Source organism: Zootoca vivipara, chromosome 3 (genome assembly GCF_965207765.1).
Source record: "Zootoca vivipara chromosome 3, rZooViv2.hap1.1, whole genome shotgun sequence".
Lineage (NCBI taxonomy): Eukaryota > Metazoa > Chordata > Lepidosauria > Squamata > Lacertidae > Zootoca > Zootoca vivipara.
This window is the reverse complement of record NC_142586.1, coordinates 66,167,863-66,189,137: the sequence shown is the minus strand read 5'-3', so window position 1 is coordinate 66,189,137 and position 21,275 is coordinate 66,167,863. Positions and strand designations below refer to the sequence as shown.

At 40.5% G+C, this 21,275-nt stretch overlaps 1 protein-coding gene across 12 annotated transcripts in view; it reads right to left on the bottom strand.

Annotated features, from left to right (window-relative positions):
* Positions 1-683: 683 nt before the first annotated feature.
* Positions 684-21,275, bottom strand: part of ARID1B (AT-rich interaction domain 1B) — a 357,452-nt gene continuing 336,860 nt past the window's right edge. For 7 of the 12 annotated variants that reach the window (XM_035108661.3, XM_088667325.1, XM_035108665.3 and 4 more), the window contains 7 exons: positions 17,151-17,289; positions 16,212-16,384; positions 15,731-15,881; positions 10,359-10,455; positions 7,506-8,289; positions 6,254-6,384; positions 684-3,786 (listed from right to left, as the gene is read on the bottom strand). In XM_035108661.3, coding sequence (XP_034964552.3) covers positions 2,062-3,786; positions 6,254-6,384; positions 7,506-8,289; positions 10,359-10,455; positions 15,731-15,881; positions 16,212-16,384; positions 17,151-17,289 — 3,200 coding nt within the window. In that variant the 3' untranslated portion in view covers positions 684-2,061. Of the gene's footprint in view, positions 3,787-6,253; positions 6,385-7,505; positions 8,290-10,358; positions 10,456-13,646; positions 13,764-15,730; positions 15,882-16,211; positions 16,385-17,150; positions 17,290-21,275 lie in introns of all 12 variants that reach the window. The other 5 variants (XM_035108659.3, XM_035108664.3, XM_035108662.3 and 2 more) reach the window with 1 other exon arrangement.

Here is a 21,275-nt window from a genome sequence, read left to right as displayed (position 1 = left end):
AATTTGAGGGAATTCCAAAGGGTAAGTGCCTCCTTGCTGAAGGCATGATTCCGACATCATACAGAATGGACCTCCTGATGAGATGGCATCTGTATTCATCCAATGTTTCTGGAGCAGTAGGGGAAGAATATATTGCAAAGTGGATCTTTTGCTGCTGCCTCATTCATTTCCATGAGGGGACCAAATTTGTACATTCAAATCTGCTTCCTCCATTAGTATCAGATGGCAGTTGTTGTGAGTGAATTATTATTTAAGCTCCTCTGACCAAATAAACAAACAACAACAACACTGGATCAAGCTTCTGGATGTCTATAAAGGGTATGATCAGCGTATGAGCTGGCTCTTTCCTACTAATTACTGCCAGATATAAATATATTTTAACAATGGTTATTTTATTCAAACACTTACTTCCACCCTTGAATGTAGCATCCTTTATGGACGTACAGTGGAAATGATCAGCAGGTAATTCTCATTTGCTTTTTGTAAGTCAAAAAATTCCACCATTTTGGTCTGTTTTTTGCAAATACTGACTAGCAGCCATTATTTCTGTGCTTGTTGCAACATCAGATGAAAAGACTTCATGCTCAACCATCACGGCTAAGAGGAAAATAGTAAGCTTCCCTCTTACTAACTGAACTGGTTTGACCTTATGGTGAAATGAGAACATTATTCAAGAACACCCATCACAGTGCTTAACAAGATTTAATGTACATTTATTCTTAACATGTGGAACATATAAAGATTTTATACTGAATAAATGATATTCATTAAGCCAGAGGAAAAGGAGGAATTTACATCAAGTTTTTTTGTCTTTTTTTAAACTACATTATTTTGAAATACAAATGCGGATTCTTCTCACTGAAAAATCTTTGAAGTTGTGTTTCTTCCTTTTTTCCTGTATAAGTATTATTTTTCCTGTAGACTGGTAACCAATTTCTTAAATCAATCCATAAGTAACCATTTCCACATCTTGATTTATAAAGCAAGTTGTGAGCAACTGCTCTCCCGAAATAGAGCATGACTTTATACATACAGAAACTTGTACATTACCCTCGTGGTGGTGTTTTCCTGTTACTGTTTTTTAGAGACATGGCCCGAACAAAATAATAATAATAATAATTATAATAATAATAATAAAATTAAGTCTACCATCACTTTGTAGTTACCACATCATGAAAAAAAATCCTTGTACGTATTTTAAAAAAGAGAGATGAGGGTATGTTTAATGTACAACTTCTATATACATCACGGCCCATAGGCAATAAAAAAATATTTAAAATGATTAAAAGGAATTGTGAAGAACTGTCACTGTGGAAGGTCAAACAATAGATACTGATGTGACAGTTCTGGTGAGGAAGCAATTTATGTTGATCGTCTTCAGGTTTGTGTTTTAACTTTCCTAAAGAATTTGTTTTGCTCCTAGCCTAATGTAACCATTCTCCTGCAGAGAAACCAAGATAATTTCATATGCAGACTACGGACCGACCCCCTTCCTTGATCTGCTACACCTACATCACTAACTTTCTTCTATTGCACAGAGTGCTTTGGGCAATGGCATAAAGGGTGGTTGGGTTTTCTTTCATTCTTCAAAAATAAAACACACAGTAACTTAATATATTTCCCCCACTTTTGCGCTTCAGAGTTGTGAGCCTCCCTCCCCCCGCCTCTCAAAAAATGTTTTGCAACATTTTAACCCTCAGTATCCCAAGTTTGCTTCCCCTCCCAAAAAATATGTGATACAAACATGCAAAAAAATAAAAAATATTTTTTTTTGAAAAGGATATCTATGGAAAAGAAGTGTGACCTTTGAATGTACTAGACAGACTTTGGTTAAAAAAATAAAATAAAAAGATGTACTTATACACATAGACAGCAAATATTAATTCCATAACTGTTCAAATTAATTTTTTTTTTAATTCCCAATTGGTAAATAGTGAATGGGGCAGAGGAGCAAAGATTCTTTTTTTCCTTCTTCCTACACTGGATAAACAAGTACAGAAAACAGCCAGTTATATGTGACCCTCTAATCTCCACTCACACATGCTTGGCTTCTCACTTATGTCATAACTGCCCAATCTGAAAAAGTACATCACAGATGACAGATGCAACCAGAGAGTTCAGGACAGCAGATATTGAGATATCCAGCAAACGTCCTTCGTGCAAAAGGAACTCTGAGCGATTCTCCTCCACCCGGGCCATGGCCAGCAAAGCCTTGGCTGCCCTGCACATCATGTCTACGCTAGGTGGCTCCAGAGGCGGGGGCTGCATGTGCATGAGGTTATGCTGGCTCTGCTGGTACTGGGCCATAGTGACCCCATCCTCAAGGAAGCTTATCAAGTTTCCGATGCTTCCCTTCTGCACAGCAATCGCCCTTGCTGCTAATGTGTCCCCCTGGGCAAGGTTCGATAAGAGTGCCATGGACATTTCTCGGCAGACTGGATTTTTGCGGTCCCCAACGTACCTAACTAAAGTAGCATAGAGTTTCTCCTGACGACTGAATGGGGGAGTGGCCAAGATAAGGTCCACATTATTGTCTTGGATACTGAGTTTACACAGGGTTTCCAGTACAAGTCTCTGAGGCGACAGGACTGAGTTGGGCCCCACAGTTGGAAAAGGATCCTGTGCCTCTGCAGATGGGCACACCATCCAGTGCAGTAAGCCATCCAAAATTGGCAAACAGATGCTTTCTGTGTAAGCAGATAAGTCTAGCTGCCCAGAAATGTTGGCTAATGTGACCAATGTATTATCCCTCAAGACCTCAAGACAGTCCCACCACCACTCATCCTTGCTGCAGGCCACCCCTTTGTCCGCCTCTTCCTCTTTTTCATATGTCTGTGGTGCACGCTTTCTTTCTGGGTGTTCATGATGGAGAAGTATCAACTTTCCTAAGATCAGCACCAAGCCCGGATGTTTTGACATTTCAGCATCATTGCCAGGCACAAAAGACAAGCTGCGGACAATGTTTGACACACAGATGCAACGTTTGGCCAAAGAGTCCTGCCAGTGAGTTATGGTGCATAGAGGAGTCTCATCTCGACTCCGTGGCTCATCCTCTAGCAACTTGATATTCCGATGACTTTTGGCTTGGTGGATCCCAAATGGAAATTTACTGCTATCTGTCTGAGAACTAGAGTCTGAGTCTTCAGACAGTGCTCCTGGGCGAGCTGACAAGACATCGTCAATGGTGGCTGATATGCTTTTGTCTTGCTGTTCCTCAGGTTCTCTTTTCCCCTCCACAATCTTCTTTTTACTTGAAGAGTTGGATGGAAGAGGCGGCTTCCTGCGAGGAGGAATCTCCATCTTACTCTCAAAGTGGGTCTGGATGTGTTCAGTTGTATCACCCCCACCCAGCTGCCAGTGGAGAAGTCCACTGTTGAATTCCTGAACACGCCCCAGCTGGTCAGATCGGTCAACAACAAATAAGTTGTTTTTCTTTACAATTTTTATTGGCAGCTTGTCAAACTTACTGGCTTGTTTTGGCCTCTCACTTGGATCAGCAATGGCACCAGGGGGGACAAGAACAGTGCTCTTCTCTTCTCCAGGGTTCTCATTTTCCTCTTCTTCCTCTTCCTCATCCTCAAATTCACCAAAATAATCAATACATTCATCATTGTTTTCTTCTTTGCTGGCTTCCTGCATTGCAGACTGGGCATCCTCTTTCTGGGCTGAATTATGATCAAGTATTTTTGGTCCTGGATGTCCGACTTCATATTCCATGAGGATTCCAAATATATCTATCAGGCATTTTCTAAAGTATTCCACCAAAAGCTCAAGAAAGCCAGATAACTGAACAAACAAAAAATAACATAAGAATGTTAAGAGGAACATTTCAGGGAACATGGAATTGTGTTGGCAGCAGTAGGCATACTTTCAGAAAGATATTAATTTACTCTTCATTTTAGACATAAAACAAACCTTGTTGGGGCGTTCTCTAAATGTAGGCATTTAGTGATCTGGGAATACTAAAAAGATTTAATGGAGTAATAAAAATATAAAGTATTCATAACCCTTGTAGTTCTCACATTATAAAGGAAATCCCCAAACTGTCGGTGTATTTAATATTTAATTTAATATTAAAATTTATTTTATTTTTTATTTTATTTTATCCCACAATTGAACTTTTCCCCCACCAGGGGATCTTACAAAACAGTCACAATTATTAAAACACACACACACAGGCACACGAACTGAGTCTTCCTCTGGAATAAAGAGTCTTCCCTCTGCCCTCAGAGGAACAGAACCTATAGATACAACTCCACTTACGCTGTGTCCTTGTAATGTTTTCTTAGTGGAATGGGGCTAAATACAGGGGTACAAGGAAAGCACATTTGAAGTCAGAGTGAGTGAGGTCACTTTGCCATGGCCATTTGCTTCTTAAAATTCATTAATTTCTATTTTGCTGACATTATTGCAAAGACACATTCTATACCACATGCATTTATTGAAACCACATGCATTTATTGAAATTTATCCACACACCAACCATGTGAAGGAACTTAGACGGAGAAATAGATGCTGAATATGGATTTGAGCTGGCTCATAATCCCAATTTTCCAGCTCATAAATGTTGGTAGTAGCCCGTCAACATACATATCTATAATGTGACTTACGGCACTTCAGTGCTCTAAAAGCAAAAAAAGTAAAAACAATTCTTTTCTAATTTACAAAAGCTTTCCTGTCTGGTGTCCTGGAAATGATGACTACTCATTTCAGGTGATCAAGCAAGTGGCTATTTACAAACCTGTTTATTGTTCCATATTGCATGAAATGATGCACTCATAACTACTTGTGAATAAAGAACCAAGCCAGAATAATTGCCACACTTACAATTCTCACCCTGCAAGGAATCTAACAGCAGTGGCAGATCACAAAAGGGTTTTCATACTGCTTCTTAATCCCTATAGTGCATGTCTTTTGCATCAAAGAAATCAGTCTTCTCTAGTGATATCTTGTGATATTTAGTAGAAATTTTTTTTAGTAGAATTTGTAGAAATTTACTTTCACTTGAAATATAACATCGATTTGCAAAAAGAAGGTGGGTGCAAGAGGCTTGGTTCTGGAAGAAATGAAGTCTCTTGAAAGTGTGGCCCCACAAAAAGTGACCTGTCATGTCATATGCAAATAATTATTTAAATCTTTTTTCATCTCCCATCCCCCACACCTTTCCTAATTCTGTGACGCACTTTAGTCTTCAAGTTAAGGAAGAGCTGGCAATATATTAGTAGTAGCCAAGATAGTTTTCATGTCCGTGATAAGCTCTTGAAGGCTTTTATTTACCAACGGATGTGCTCCATCCAAGGCCAACTTGAGTTCTTCCTGCTGTTAGTGAAAGCTATATGCAACATAAATGTTCAACTAGGAAAAAATATTGGCTTGGATTCAAAGATGCTCTTGTACAAAGCACTTTTTTCTGATTCCCCCATCCAAGTGCAGCTTCCTGTACCCTGTTCTGTTTGAGAGGGCCCCTTGATTCTCAACAGTGTCTTTTAGTTGAGGAGCTGAGGGAAAGAGGGAACTGGAAAACCCTGCTGCGAGAAGGGGTCTGTTCTCACATCTTAGGAACCAAGCCGCTGTAAGAGAGCTTTGATAAAAAATTACTGATTTAATTTTAAAGGGTCAGTCTTTGGGGCCTTGACTACGGCATTTGAGTGGTGTTTTCAGTGGAGATTCTATGTTTCAGCCTCACTTTGTATTTATTAAATGGCAGGTAATAATTCAACATTTTGTTAAGCTTTAGAGGATGGGGTAAAATCACTTTAAAGTTATGGTGCTGCTAATGATGTGACTTATGTATTTTATGTGAATTGCTAATCTTGTACAGAAAAGCATACCATTGAACTCCATGGGGATCAGCCTTATATCAGGTGAGACCACTGGTCCATCTAGCCCAGCTATTGCCTACACTGAGTGGCAGCATCTCTCCCAGGGTTTCATATGGGAATACTCCCTGTCCAACATGGAAAAGCTTTCTTCTGCAGAAAGCTACGGCCTTCTGCAGAAAAAACATATACTCTACCACTGAGCTATGGCCCACCATGAATTGCTAATGCTCTTTCTTATTATGCAACATGTTTTGTACTGCCTTATTTTGTTGTCAACTGCCCTATGACCATTTTAGATGAAGGGAAATATCTATCTACCGTATCTATCTATCTATCTATCTATCTATCTATCTATCTATCTATCTATCATCATCTAATGTGGCATTAGGAGGTTTCAGATTAACAGACTTCCAAAGAAATATCAAACCTACCTGAGAGAGATTGAAAGTAGCAACAGTACTGTCATCATACAGAAGGATATTAATAGTATCTAAAGCCCAAGTACTTTCAGCAAGAAGGCCTGATTTAAGTGACATCATCACCCTCCAAGCCTCAGGAGTCACTGGAAAATAAGAACACAAAGCATTAATAAGCATTCTGTCTAAAGGAGATCCGAGGCTAGATTTCAAATGACATGGATTTTAAATCAGTGAGAAGAAGGAATGCTTTTATTCCAGACTATGATATGAATAGTCACAGTTCCCTTGTTAGGTTCAGGAATGGCAACTCTCATATCCAGAATTCACTAGCATGCCTTCCACTGGACACAACACTGAATTATATTAAATACAACAGGAAAAACTGCCTATTTAAGATGAAAAAAACCATGTTGCTATTTTGAGAACTGGCTGAATAAAACAGCACAGAAGGTTAATCTATGGCTAACAAACATAGTCGTTAGCTATCATGCTCCGTTACGTGAATTAAATAGATGATCCACTCTTAAGCATTAGGAGTTGAGAGGAACAAAATATGTTTGATTAATAAGGCTTTTGGCTATCCTTTGTTTCAAGCTAACTAAGGAATGTACACAAGGCTGTGTGTTGGTGTCCACTTCAGGGTGCACTTTTGAAGAACTGTTAGGATTTGAGGAAAATAAGATTTAATCTTGCAGTTCTCAGACCCAGCTTGGATTTTTTGAGTGCTCTACAGATACTTCTTTTTCTGCATAATCATGTTATCTTCTAAGCCCTCATAATGTCTACTCAAAATGCACGCTTGTAAGTAAGCAAAGTATATTTTGGTTATCCAAAGTATACTTTGAATTTCCTCTTGGGGAAGAGGGAGTGAAAAATGGCCATAGAAGTAACCAAATGATCCAGAAGTAACCAAAACGGTGTCCCCTTCATTAGTTGTTGGATTCTAGCTCCCCTGAGCCACAATGAAACCACATAAATCCTGCTTATTTCAGGAAGAAACCAAATGTCAAAAACAGCAGGAGGACAGCACCTAATATGAAAACTTTAATAAAATACAGAGTTACAGTAACTTCTTGCCTAAGTAAGCAGTGCCCTTCTTCATATAAGTAGATTAAGTGGTGGGATGAAAATGGTCACTCCTGCTATGAAACTCTGGCCATGGTTGCAATTTAGCAAAGGTAATTTCTCAACGTAAGTTTACAAAACTGCAGCCTTTAAAATATTGTAATTAAAAAGAGACTCCTTTTCATTGTCTAGCCCTTACCTATATCTTTTGAGGTAATCTTTCGTCTTGGTTTCAAGACCGGCTGGGATGCTTCTACAGAGCCTGGAGGAAACGTTATTTCCCTCCTAATTGGTGGTGGCTGGGTTGGAGGACCTGCAACCTGCGAGACTGGAACAGTGGGCATAACTTTCGGCATCTTCATGGAGGGCAGGAAAGGGGATTTACTTGGAGACATACGGTTTTCATGGGAGCGTGGGAAAGATGCAGGACTAGGCGCTCGAGAGATGTGGTTTGGCATCGACGGCGTCGTCTGGTAAGATGACTGAGGAGGTCGAGTGATAGGCTGCATGGAGGCAGAGGATGACATGTAAGAAGGCTGACGTTGGTTGACATGAGGCCACTGGCTTTCATGGTTTATCCTCTGGTCAGGGACCATCATATCTTCAGTGCGGTTCATCCCTGGATAAGGTGGGGCCTGTGCAGGGCCTCCAGGGCCTTGCCTATTTTGATATGGGTAAGACATATCATTTCTTGTGGGCCACATGTTCTGTTGGGGGCCTTCACTGGAGGCTGATGACTGCATAGGACCACCAATCATCTGAGGAGGTATTCCATGTTGCTGCATTTGTCCCGGTGCCTGCATTCTCTCTCGGCTATAAGGATATGGATACTGTGCCTGTATGGGCCTTCGGTCTGGTCCAGAGTAAGCACTGTACTGGTTAAACATATCCTGCTGCTGGCCACTATACTGCATATTAAACATATCTCCTTCATGGCGTTTTGCTGGGGGCCCATACATTCCGTCCATATGCCGTTTGTAGTTCTGAAAAGGAGTAACAACATGAATAAGCTTTAAAATACAATGAAAATATTAGGAATAGGAATATTCATATTGCACAGTCAACCGATGAGATTTGCTACCACAAGACATAATAATGGCTACCAACATGGTTCTTTTAAAAGGGGTTAGCCAGATTCAGGGAGGATAAGGCTATCAAAGGCTACCAAGTCCTGAAGACTATGTATTATCTCCAGCATGCCCCTGAGTACCAATTTTTTGGGGATTATGAATGGAATAGCGCTATTGCACTCATGTCCTGTGTGTGAGCTTCCCATAAGCATCTCTTTGAGCAGTGTGAGAACAAATTGCTGGACCTTTGGTCTGAACCAGCAGGGCTCTTATTAATTTCTTATGGCAGAAGCATTTGAGGCTACATAATACAGATTTTGGTAAAAAATATAACATACTTTGATTAGTGTTTTGATTAACATATAATGCCTTTTTAATTATTTCAGTAAAGAAATATGAATTGGAAGAAAATCCATCTTTCAGCTCTGGTGTACAACAAGTAGAAAAAATGATTATTTTAGTGGCAAACAAAAAATGCTTGAAGATGATATATGAGACAGCCCTTTCATTTCGGAGGTAGTTCTGATGTGTTTACGTTTAAAAGATAGTTAGCCTAAGGCTAATACGTCTCATGTTAGTTCTCATTCCAGTGAAGCGTGGTAAAAAAAAAATGGTTATTTTTTTACATATCCAAGTTTGAAAAAAATAATGTTTCTTTATTAGTAAGGTCATTTTTAAGGCTCTTGTTTAAGATACATAAAACTGATAAAGTTTCTATAATTTTGAAGCTCACTATAACTTTCTTTTCAGAAAATGAGAATTCCTCTGACATATTTTAAAAACACAATAGAGCATATAAAATGGTATGAATGTATCACATGAGTAAAAGCACCTGGGATGCAAGATGTCTTCAACCAACACTAAAATAAAACAGAGAGAACTTTCCCCACATGCTTTTAGAATGTCAGAGGTCCTCTTGAAGGTGCTACCACCACCAGATGTCCAGGGGAAGGTGGTTAGAACCATCCCGATTTTCCCATATAGGAAAACAGCAGACTAAGCTTTTTAGGTGACTTTTGCCTCTAAGTGAAGGGAGTAATTGGATGCTCTGTGTTGTGTTGGCTATGGGTTGTATCGAGCACAGTCTAACTTTCCCTTCCTCTCGTCCCCCTGCAGCCCCCAGACACCCCCTAAAACTGCCCCAGAGACAAAAGAGTATCATCTGTGTACAAGACAAAAGAATCAGCAGGACTTAAGAATCCATTTCTTTCTCTCTCTCTCTCTCTCTCTCTCTCTCTGTGTGTGTGTGTGTGTGTGTGTGTGTGTGAGAGAGAGAGAGAGAGAGAGAGAGAGAGAGAGAGAGGTTGGTTGGCTTGGCTGCTGGGGCCCTGGATAAAGGAATGCTTCAGTTGCAGTTCCCACTAGAAAGCTGCTTTGAGAGTTTTACTGTGGGAAATGGGATATAAACTATCCAACAAATAACTTGGAACTTGGCTGTTGTGTGGCAATGGCAGCCTCAGCTATTACTTTTCTGCCCTATCTTTTGGATAGTCTTAAGACAAACAACTTTGCAGTTTGTAAATATTCACTTGGTCCCTTCATTCTCTTGCTAGCCTACATGTTTCAACAGAGAGGTGGGGTTTTTCTTCTTGCCTCCTTTCCCAATGGATTTAGCTATCTGAAGTGCATGAAGATAACACCCATTAATTGTATACATAGAAACAGCCCTCCTCCCCTTACCAACATTACTGGGGATATGTCCTTTGTCTTTGTACATTGTCTATGCACTGGCATCAAATCTCCCTCAGTAAAAAACAACAACAAACCCATCCTGTCCTGTGTGTCACTGAATCAGCTATTCACAACTATGAAACATTCCATACAAAAGGATCCACACACATGCAGTCATAGGCCTGGCAATGTCTTTTCTGTCTATCAGTGGAATTCATCCTAGTGTTGCATTCTGTTTTTCAATGTCCGTATGCATGGATTTCTAGAATGAACTTTGGCTGGGAGAGAAAATGACAACCACCAATGTTTACCTGCTGTTGTGGAAACATTCCAGGCTGGTGTCCTCCATAGGGTGGCTGTCCTGAAGGAGGTACTTGCACTGGATATTGCGGCCCATATTGTTCATGCCTGCAATGAGGAATGTGAGCTACTAATTAGTACTGACAATTTCCCAATTATAAACGGAGAGCTGTTTATAAGAAGTCCTGAAGCTCTCCACAGAACCTCCCTTCTGTTCCACCATACCGCCTGTCAACAACAAAATGTTATTTGTTAAAACAGAAGTTTTGTTCATTTGGAGGGGGGTGCTTGGGCTGCAGCTCAGTTTGGTTCAGTGGCACTATATCAATTTATTTCAGTCTTTTAAAAAATGTAGAACTAGTTGTGTAGGTTTGGATCTGAGAATTGAACATACCTACTGCTGCAGGTAGGAGGCAACATATGACATGGATGTATGCCTGATTCACAGGTTTTCTGCTTTTCTTTAATCTCTTATGAGAGATGGAAATACTGTAGCAACTGAGTGAATTACTGGTATCCCAGGATCATGTGCAACTTCCTGATTAGAGTGCTGGGGACATATAATTCCAATATCCAAGCTTCCACCTCACCTCACTTGCAAATATCTGAGAGAGCTGAAAGCTTTGAAGTCAAAATTATGTGCCCATCCTACAGTGGAAACAAATCCAACTGAGAGGTTGAAGTTGATTCTGCATTTGAGTCACTCAGTGATGATGAAATCTATGGTTAGCCAATAGTGTTAGAATATTACACTTTTATAAAATTATTTATGTAAACAGGAGAAATATTTTATTCAGAGGTTTAAGGCAAATTTATAATTGAACTGGAATATATAAAGTTAAACCAATTTTCTTTGAAAGTGAAATTAAACTTGGCAAAAGTCCTCCTTGTTGCACAGGAAGATTGGGGAGTGTGTAAGCCTTATGCTTTGCTTGAGCTTCATGAGGTTCATCAATTTAGCACTAAATTATAGTTTAGTACAGGAGTAGCCAGCATGATGTCCCCCAGATGTTATGGATTACAACTCCCATCATCCCTGATCATTGGCTATGCTTGCTGAGGCTGGTGGGAGTTGAACTACCCTGGGTTAAGAGTTACATGTGAAGGCATGCATTGTGAGAACTTCATGTAAGCAGCTTGATTATGTTTATTACATATTATGTTGAGAACTCAAGAGCTTTAGGCACACTTTGGAACTTACCTGTGTAACTTGGTAACAGTGCAGAGTACTGTATCTAATTTTGATGGGAGACCCCCAACTGGATATAACATAATTTACTATAATATAACATCCAAACCATCTCGTCTCAAATTAAAAGCACGACCTTAAGACTCATTTATCCAGCAAATAAACATCTAGGATTGCTCTTGCAATTGGTCAGTTAGTGCAACGATGCCATGGATCCCCTGTGCCCTTCCCAAATCTGCTCCAGAGAATTGGAAGAACCCAAAAAAAAGATTTAGGGTGTGTGTGGGAAGCAGGGCAGTAAGTCTTTGAATTAATGGAAACACATCATGGGATACTTCCCAGGGCACCCTGCCTGTGGAATACCTTTTCTAGGAACAGCTCACATGGCACCAAATTTGATGTCCATCCCATGCCAGGTGACAACTTGTTATTTTGCTATTTAAAATTTGTAAATTGTCCTGGAAATGTATCACTATAAACAAACAATAAGGTACAGAGCCACTTACACCGGCATAACCATACAGACACAAATCTGAGAGTGGAATAGGCAATAGTTAACAACTAGAATATTAATACTCAGGACAGAAGAAAAATAAGCTTCTTTACCTGATTCACCAAGGAATGCCTCCTTGGCAAGGCTGGAATAAGCCATCTTGTGTTCTCTTACTAGGACATATTTCTTTTATGTTCAAAGTATACTATGGTAGTGTGTGTAGCTCTGTGCTCTGCATGCAAGCAGCTTCACTCTCATCTATAAAAGATCTCTGCCCGAAAGGCACTCAGTCTGCGCTGACAGCACCGGGCTACCCCTGTCCCTTCCTTCAAATCCCTTCTCAAACCTCAGTCCTCACTCCCAACCTTTAAGAACATGGAACTGCATATGCTAGCATTATTTCCTCCCTCCCTTTGTCTTTCCTCCCTCCCCTATATTGTCTTCCCTTCCATTGTCTATCTTAAGCTCCTTGAAGGTAGGGGTTTGCCTATTTTGCTCATGTAACTGTAAGGTGCCATGTATGGTGATGACACTGGATGTATGTATAATGTCATAGTCATAGAAGATTCACTGGCTATCTAAATATATGATGGTTTTTTATATCTCTGCAGCACTTCTTAAATGTTCTCAGTGAGTTACAGTTGTAAAATTTGATTTTAAAAATGTCTGACAGAATGAGGTTTAAGGGAAAAGTCAAAGGTCTAGAGAACAGACTCAGTTCATGTTGATGTCTGCAAGTGAGAGAAGTCTGTGCATATACGGTATATGCCGCAATTCTAGCTCCTAAAGCAGCGGTTCCCAAACTAAGGCCCAGGGGCCGGATGCGGCCCAATCACCTCCTAAATCCGGCCCTCGGACAGTCCGGGAATTAGCATGTTTTTACATGAGAAGAATGTGTCCTTTTATTTAAAATGCATCTCTGGGTTATTTGTGGGGCCTGCCTGGTGTTTTTACATGCGTAGAATGTCATTTTATTTAAAATGCATCTCTGGGTTATTTGTGGGGCATAGGAATTTGTTCATATTTTGTTTCAAAATATAGTCTGGCTCCCCACAAGGTCTGAGGGACAGTGGGCCGACCCCCTGCTGAAAAAGTTTGCTGACCCCTGTCCTAGAGGGTTCCACTTAAAAACATAAGCCATATTTCAAGGAATCTCAATTAATTTGTTTACAAAATGTCGCAACCAAAGAAAGACATGGGAGCTTCAACATTTAATGACTAAATTTAAAGTAAAAGGTTGATAACAGTACTTCATATGTATATAGGAGCAAAATAACAGTTTTATTTTGATTTATGGAAGTAAAAGGGCTTTTGCAATCCCATGTTCTCTAGAAGTTCAAAATGAACATACTATTATAATCCAAAACTGAAATAATGAAAAGCCAGATGTCAAGCTCCTGTAAGTTCTGGAAACACTCCATATCAACATGGGTGCTGAGCCTCTGCTGCTGTTCTCAAAGGAGTCGATGATGCCAGGGAACGGCAGAAGTCCCATTGAAAGAAAAGAGGCTACACAGTGACAATGCTTGGTAAACTGCACCTTCTGCCCAGTGGCTCTTAAGATTTAAAATTATCTGGTTAACACAGGCATTTGAAACAAATTAAATTGTTGTTCACCTTTGCTGCCCAGGGTAACGGTTAGGAGAGTACATGCTTGGGTCACTGTTTGAAGGCACCATGTTGCTTTGACCAGGTGCTCCCATACTGCCTTCAGGACCCAGCCCATGATCCGACCTAAAAATGACAAAGGAAACCTCATGCTGTAAAAAGCACTTATTCTCTCAATTTGCTAAAAAAATAATTAAAAAATTAAGGCCTAGCCGGTTTTGGCTCCAGACCTCTCAGGGACTCAAAGTGTCATTGAGACCACTGCAGTTTATCTCTTCAAGGAATAAATTTATGGCACCTATTTTATGCTGCTCTTGATTGTGAAATTCAGCCTACTGAAACCTGAAACATGGAAACAGCTACATATAACTGGGAGGGGGGAGGGACAAATGACATGCCACTTACAGTTCTGTGACTTCTATTCCTAGCAGTAAAAAATAAATAAATCACAAAACAACTTAGTTTGACAAAATTCAAGATGTTTTGAAATTAGCTTAATTTTAGTTTGGCCATCGGACACTGGATGTTTTGAGAATATTTGGTAGAGATTATTTCTAATAATTTAGAGTTTCATGTTGCAGATTCACATTTTTGAAAAAAATTGTGTGTGTGTATATATATATGTAGAGAGAGAGAGGGGCAAATTTGTTATTTACCGGTAGCTCTTTAGTGAAGTTGTAGAACAAAACATTTCTAACCAGTAAAATGTATTTTCCTCTGCACTGATCCTTTCTGCTGATACCCAGTGCTTATAATAGAATCATAGATCTGTAGAATTGGGAGGGACCCTGAGGGTCATCTAATCCAACTCCATGCAATGAAGGAATCTCCACTAATAGTCTGTATTAATATAATTTAGAAAGAATGCATTCTAGCTACTGAACCAATGGCAATGGGATTATAGTTATGACCATATCACAGGAGCAGTGCCTCTCAAAGACAGAGGCAGGAAGCTAAATTACTGGGACATGGAGCAAAACATAGTCTGCATACTTTGTTTTTATTGAAAAGAAGAAAAAGGTGCTTTTTTGTTTTACTAGTGCTGTGCCAAATGCACCGATATTCACTGCAAATGTCACTATTTTGAAGAGAGAGAAAAAAGGTTTGCAAAACCCCCTGTACCTTCCATTCTTTCATGCATTTTGCCATATTTGTATCCAACCATTGTTCCCCTTCTCAAACTATTTGAGTGCAATTATTATTATTATTATTATTATTATTATTATTATTATTATACCTAAAAAGACTTCTGTGCTTGATCCCAAGCAATCACCAACATATAGACAATCAGACCTGGCTACATGGTGATATCACTTAGGGCAAATAAAGCTCTGCCACTGACCTGACTCTAAATAGCTGGAGGGGAAAGCAGAAGTAACCATGCTCACACACTCTGTCTTGCTCTGCTGTTCATTTCACTGGCTGCCAAGGTAAGACTTTTATTCCATGTAATTGTGCTTGTTGGGTCAGAATGTAGATGAGGATATGTATCCTACTGAAAGTAGTGCTGTGTACATGGCAGAGATCAAAGTTTGTACACAGGATTACTTTCAATGGGACATGCCCCATTTGTCAACTGTGCTGTGGCAATGGGGCCCTGCTCCCTCTTTCTGACACCCACCTCCTCATGAACATTTTTACATCCTTTTGCAAAGGAGTCTGCAAAATCACCCAAAAGAGTGGAGTGCTGTTTGCCAGGGCTAAAATGTTCACTAAGAGCAAACACACTTCAGCTCAGTCATGATGACGCCCCTCCAAATAAGAATTCAAATATACCCAACAACATACCTAAATTTCTTTATGCAGCTACACCCCTCACTTTCTGATTCCTTGTGTGTGGGGGAGGGGGGACAGACTCAGTTTTTACTAATGATTTTACTCTAATTTATTCAGGAGATTGCTACATCACAGATGGGGAGCCTGTGGCCCTGTAAAAGATTTTTAGGCTGCAACTGGCTATAGTCCAACATTACCTGGAGGGCCATGGGTTTCCCATCCCTGGCCTGGATGGTGTGAAGTCGTCAGTATAGAATGCCATTGTAAGGGAGGAGAAAAATACAGGTACTTGTTTTAAAAATGACAGAGTCACTCACCTCCGGTCATAACCACTTCCATAGGCAAACTGCTGGCGCTGGCCCATGCCCATATTGGACATTGCCCCTGAGGGAGTCTGGTTGTACATTTCCTGCATTCCACTGTTGGGCATCTGTCCAGGGGTCATGAAGGGTTCACCGTTTCCAGGCACTGCAAGCAGAGAAAAAAACAGGTGCGCACATACATTAATTGGCGCTTACTCCCAGATAGCTGTGCATAGGACTGTAGCCTAGCAGTTCGTTTTAAAAATTTGCTGACAATCTTTTGCCCTTTTACAGAAATATCCCTCTGTACAAACCACACCAAACCCTGAAAGAGGCACCTATAGCTTATGAAATATAATAAAAAGCAGAGAACAGTGAGAACACTATCATACAGGGTTTTCCCCTCCACCTCTCTGGGATGCAAAGGTAACAAATCACCTAAAATTCACACACACGTACACATACCGGAATAAAGTTGCTAGGAAACAGAATATACCTTTTCTCATCCCACCAAAAGGGTCCTTATTCGGTTCATAGGGCATTCTTCCCATCATATCTGGCATATTCATAGTCTGCTGATAGGGTGCATTTGGGGTCATGGAGTTTCGCTTTGGGAATGTTGAATCACTTACATCTGAAAAGGGATCATGCACACTAATGGAACTATTTCTAAAGAGACAGAGGAAAAGAAAGCATTAATGTCATGGAAACAGAAACACACATTGTGATACCTTATTAGATGGTGAGCCATGTACTTCAATGAGTTAAATTGCTCAAAAAAACTCCACCGGTTTTACACTTTTACCATTTTACTTTGACAGCCCACTTTCAAAACCATTCTAGGCATTTGTGTTTTCATATAGTAAACTGCCCTGTGATCCTCGGATGATGGGTGCTACATAAATTTAATAAGAATAATAATAATGTGGCAGCCGGGCGGATGGATGCATGACACACACCTTTCCATAAGTGTCCTGAAGCAATGCAAGTGATATGAGTTCCAGAATAAAAGACTCAGCCTGCAAACTCACATGTAAGCTGAAACTAGCTAGTCTCAAGACCGAGACTGGAGAAACCTTCTGTATTTTGACTTCAGCAATGAGTGCAAATCTCAAAAGAAAGCCTGAACACTCACTGGGGTGGGGTGGGGTTACCATTATAAGAAGCTTCCTCCCACTTTACACTGAGTCCATGCAATTCAAGGTCCCATGATAGCACCCTCTTTCATGGCTGGGCACTGGGGTCAGGATCAAACACAGTGGGGCAAGGGATTATGGAGTTAAGATTCCCATGACATGCAATCATATCACAGATACCAATGAGATTTCTACAACAACAAAACATTGAATTCTGAGCCACAAGAAAACATCCCTGAAAGAAAGATAAAGCATAAAGTCCAGACAGGCTCTAAGAAAGCGGAAAGAAAATATACTACCTGTTGCCCTGCAGAGGTGTCATTTGTCCATGGGGTGTAGATGCTGGTGTTGGAGGCTTGAGGTCACCTGGTACTTCAGTCATGGAATTGCTACCAGTTGACTGAGGGGTCTGTGGACCTTGAAGGGAACCCGAATTTGCTGGAAGATTCAAAACAGGAGAGTAAATATTAGGCATGTGGGAAAATAAATAACTATGAAACCAAGAAGGGGAAACAAAGAGCAAGTGCCCAGCAATATTTTGTTTTCTCTGAATATACCTGGTGCCTGAGATGTTTTATGTTACTAAATTCCTGTCTTTATACAGTATCTAAGACATGAATTTACTGCTTAAGCCAAGATGGTCGGGATTCAGGGTGGTGGCTGAACACACCTCTAAATAATAGGTCACATTCCCTATGTCTAATCCTCTCACTGGATCATTAGATGCCTCACAAGAAACGATTAAATTGAGAGAATGCTGATCCTCCTTCCTACTACCCCAGACACCAACAAAAAAGGCAGAACTAATCTTCTGATTAGATGACTGTTCCAAGGACCATGTCATCTCAAGTGATGCATGTGGAAGAAAAGTTCCCATTTTAATAATGCTAGGACATGAGATGCCTTCTGCAAAGATAGTGATCCTAATGCCTCATTATGTGTAGAACCTCAAATTACTTTTATAGTAGCCTATAAATATGAGAATTGACAGATTTCTGGTATCTTGAGATTATAGAATTATCCTTAGATGAATATAATAGTGACTAAATCAGTTCTATAAATAGGTGCTATTTGAATCTTTAGGGTTTGCCCTGTCCATTTACTGCTTCCTGAAACACTGGAACCATTAGCAATGGTTATTTCTGATTCAACAAATATAGAACTGAAAAAAGCTGAGAATTCATAAACTGTTGACTAGAAAATATCAAATACTCATCTCACACTATATTTCAACCTTTCCTCAGCTCATTAAGCATCAATTTTGCTTAGCTGTACCTTAATTCTAACTAAATTCAGTCTAAGAAACAAAAGCTAATCGTTTGTAGAACATACTTGTAACATTTACAGAAAGCACGAATATACTTTGTTTTGGGGGCAAAATAATGATCTCTCTCACAGTGTCTAGTCATATAAATATGTCTGACATAAAAAGAGAAAGGAAAACAAGATACCCAACTGTGAATTTGTAGGCTAGGTTTCTACCTGCTGGTTGTTGTTTTTGAAACTACTAGCTATAATAAACAGCTGCAAAATGTGGCATGCAGTGGAAGCCATAGGCTTGAGCCACAACTGTGAAACAGAAGAGCCAATTCTAAGGACCTGAGTGTATTTCAAAGGATTTTGAAGTATTGCTTCCCAATACTTTATTTTTTTACTGATAATCTGTCCAGTCTGGAGAGGTTCAGGTCAGGCAACAACTTTACCATTATGATGATGATGATTTTATCCAAATAAATAAGGTCCAACAGGGTCTGTGGAAGATGCTGATGTTTTTTGATGAGCATCAGGAGGACCAGAGCTCCACAGCAATCACTGAAGTGACCTTTCTTCTATGGGCTCATATGATTCTAATTTGTTGCACAGAACTAATACACCAAAGAGCGATCTCAGAGGTCATGGTGGAACTCAGGTGCACAAGAGGTCTACAGATTTGTTAGTCAATGACCCCTGAATTATTGCCAAGGGAGACTGCAGGAAGTCATTGGTGTATTAGTATTAATATTTGTTAGTCGCTTGTCTCACATTGATCCAAAGCAACTTACTCTATACGCCACAACCACTTTTTGTGACATTAAAATACGCAATCAACACTTTTAAAACCACAAATTACTTTTAAAGTAGCACTGAGGGGGGAGTTTAAAATTAATTACAAATTGTTAAACCCCCTGCCTTTCCTTTTTCCAACTCCCCACCTATCCACTCTAAACCATAGAGTGGTTTATAGAGTCTATAACCAGAACTGACTAATTTCAAAGGGATGGGCGGTCAGAGGAACATTCTCAACCCCAGCTCTACCAAAAGTAATGCCGGTGCAGAAATGACAGGAAAATCCATAGTGTCACTCCAAAAAAGGACGTCCACTTCACATCCAAATTGTACCCATACTGCAATCCCATACTCCGCCCTCAGATTAATCCTGGACTGGAGTATCTGGTGTAACTCAAGTTAATTTCTACAGGATATGGCATTCATGCTTCCCCTCCTGTTGTCTGTGCATGCATGCATGCATGCATGCACAAATGTACCTAGCTTCTCTCAACACACTAGGATCTTTCCAAATGCTTAAAACAAACAATATTTCCCCACCCACCACCCTGGTTGGGCAAATGGAGCCCTGTGGAATATCAGAACCTCAGACGGGGAAGGGAAGCAGTATCCTTGGACCACGTTCTGGGTTCTGTTGGTCAGGAACAAGCAAGGCCAATTTGCTTGTTTGTCAGGAACAGGCAAAACCAATTGAATATTGTGCTCCTAATGTCTATCCCTTCAAGACAAAACAGGCTAAAAACCTTAGAAATGCCCTGCTGCATCTAAACAATGGCTCTGATCTCACCCAGTGGCCACCCAGATTCCTATGCAAGCAGGACGAGTACAAAACAACCTTTTCCACTTGTGCTTCACAGCAACTTGTATTCAGAGACACACTGTCCCCAATACTGGAGGTAATACCCAGCCACCATGGCTAGTACCCACGAACAGGCTTACCCTTTATGATTTTGTCTAATCCCCTTTCAAAGCCAACAAGTTGTGGGGCTGTGGATGCCATGGTTTAACATGTTGCTGCTCATCATCCATGACTACCTGTAAGATCTAGGCCTGATTGGATACCCATAAACATGCGCAGGTGAAAAAAAAGAAGATGTGACAAGGAATTAAGGGCTGAAAAGGAAGAAAAGACTGTGCTGAATCTGTCTTTTTTTAATTAAAAAAAGCAATTCTTTTTAAATAATAAAAATCAGATGGAAGGTGGCCTGAAATAAACTTAGCTACATCACCCAAAGGACAGGAACAGGCCGAAAAGTGAGTAACAGATCCTGTAATGCGTCAAAAGTTTGGGTTCAACTCTTTATGGCTTGGAGTGCAATCTGGAAAGGACCGTCACCATACAATGAGTAGTAGATGCACCACAGCAGCACTTGGTGAGTTGCTAGAATAGTTTCAGACATCTTTTTCATTTGCCATGCCCACCTAATCATACTATCCAGTTAATAATAAAAAGGAGAGGGGAGGGAGAGAATGAAACCTCTTTTACTTGCCAGCAGTCTCCCGGCTATTCCCCCCCCCCCAAAAAAAACCTGAGGCTGGAAATGGGGGGGAATGACTATAACCTCTTGGAACTTCATTAATAAGAGGCCTAACGTGCTCTCTAGGATATCCCTACCTTTTGCCAGAAGCTACAAATGTATATTCTAAAGTAAACAATGGAAAGGTTACTGAAGGTTAAGTACATTCACATACTTCAGTCTTAACAGCCAGACACCACGCTGGGAACATAATTTACACAGCATGAACTCAGTGCCCTAATTCTGACAAGGGTGGGGGAAGCGGTGGGAGGTTTCGCAGGATGCATCACATGTCCACAGTGAATGGAGGTCAATCAAAGGGCACCTTTGTTTATAACCCAGACCCCTCTCTCGTTTATCTTCCGCTGGGGATTCCCTGGTTGGCTGCATGACAGATTTTGTGACATCACCTGTCAGCTAATAATAGAAATTCAGTCAGCCACCTGCCAGCAAAGATAGATGGGTTTTTGGTTACAGACTTACTAATTAAATGACTGGCTTACACCCGCCTCCCCTCCCCTCCCCTCCCTCCTCGTGTTGCATCTCAGCTGCCAAGGAAACCCAGGGAGCAGCTCCTCGGTGCTCTCGGTTGTAGCGGAGTCTCAAACTTTTACGGATTTGCTATAATGAGCCCTCTGCTAACATCAGAGAGGCAGGAGTCTTTGAAGTACTTGGCTCAGTTCTCTCTGACTATCTGGTGAAACAGAAAAACAACCAACAGATCCACATATCAGCCAAGGATGAGGCCGTATGAACCCCACAGCATGCAGGGATGTTTGCAAAAGCTCATACCTTGGGGCAACACCTTGGCATGTTCCCTTCTGATAGGATTCATTGAGTAGGAGTCAATGATGTTTCATG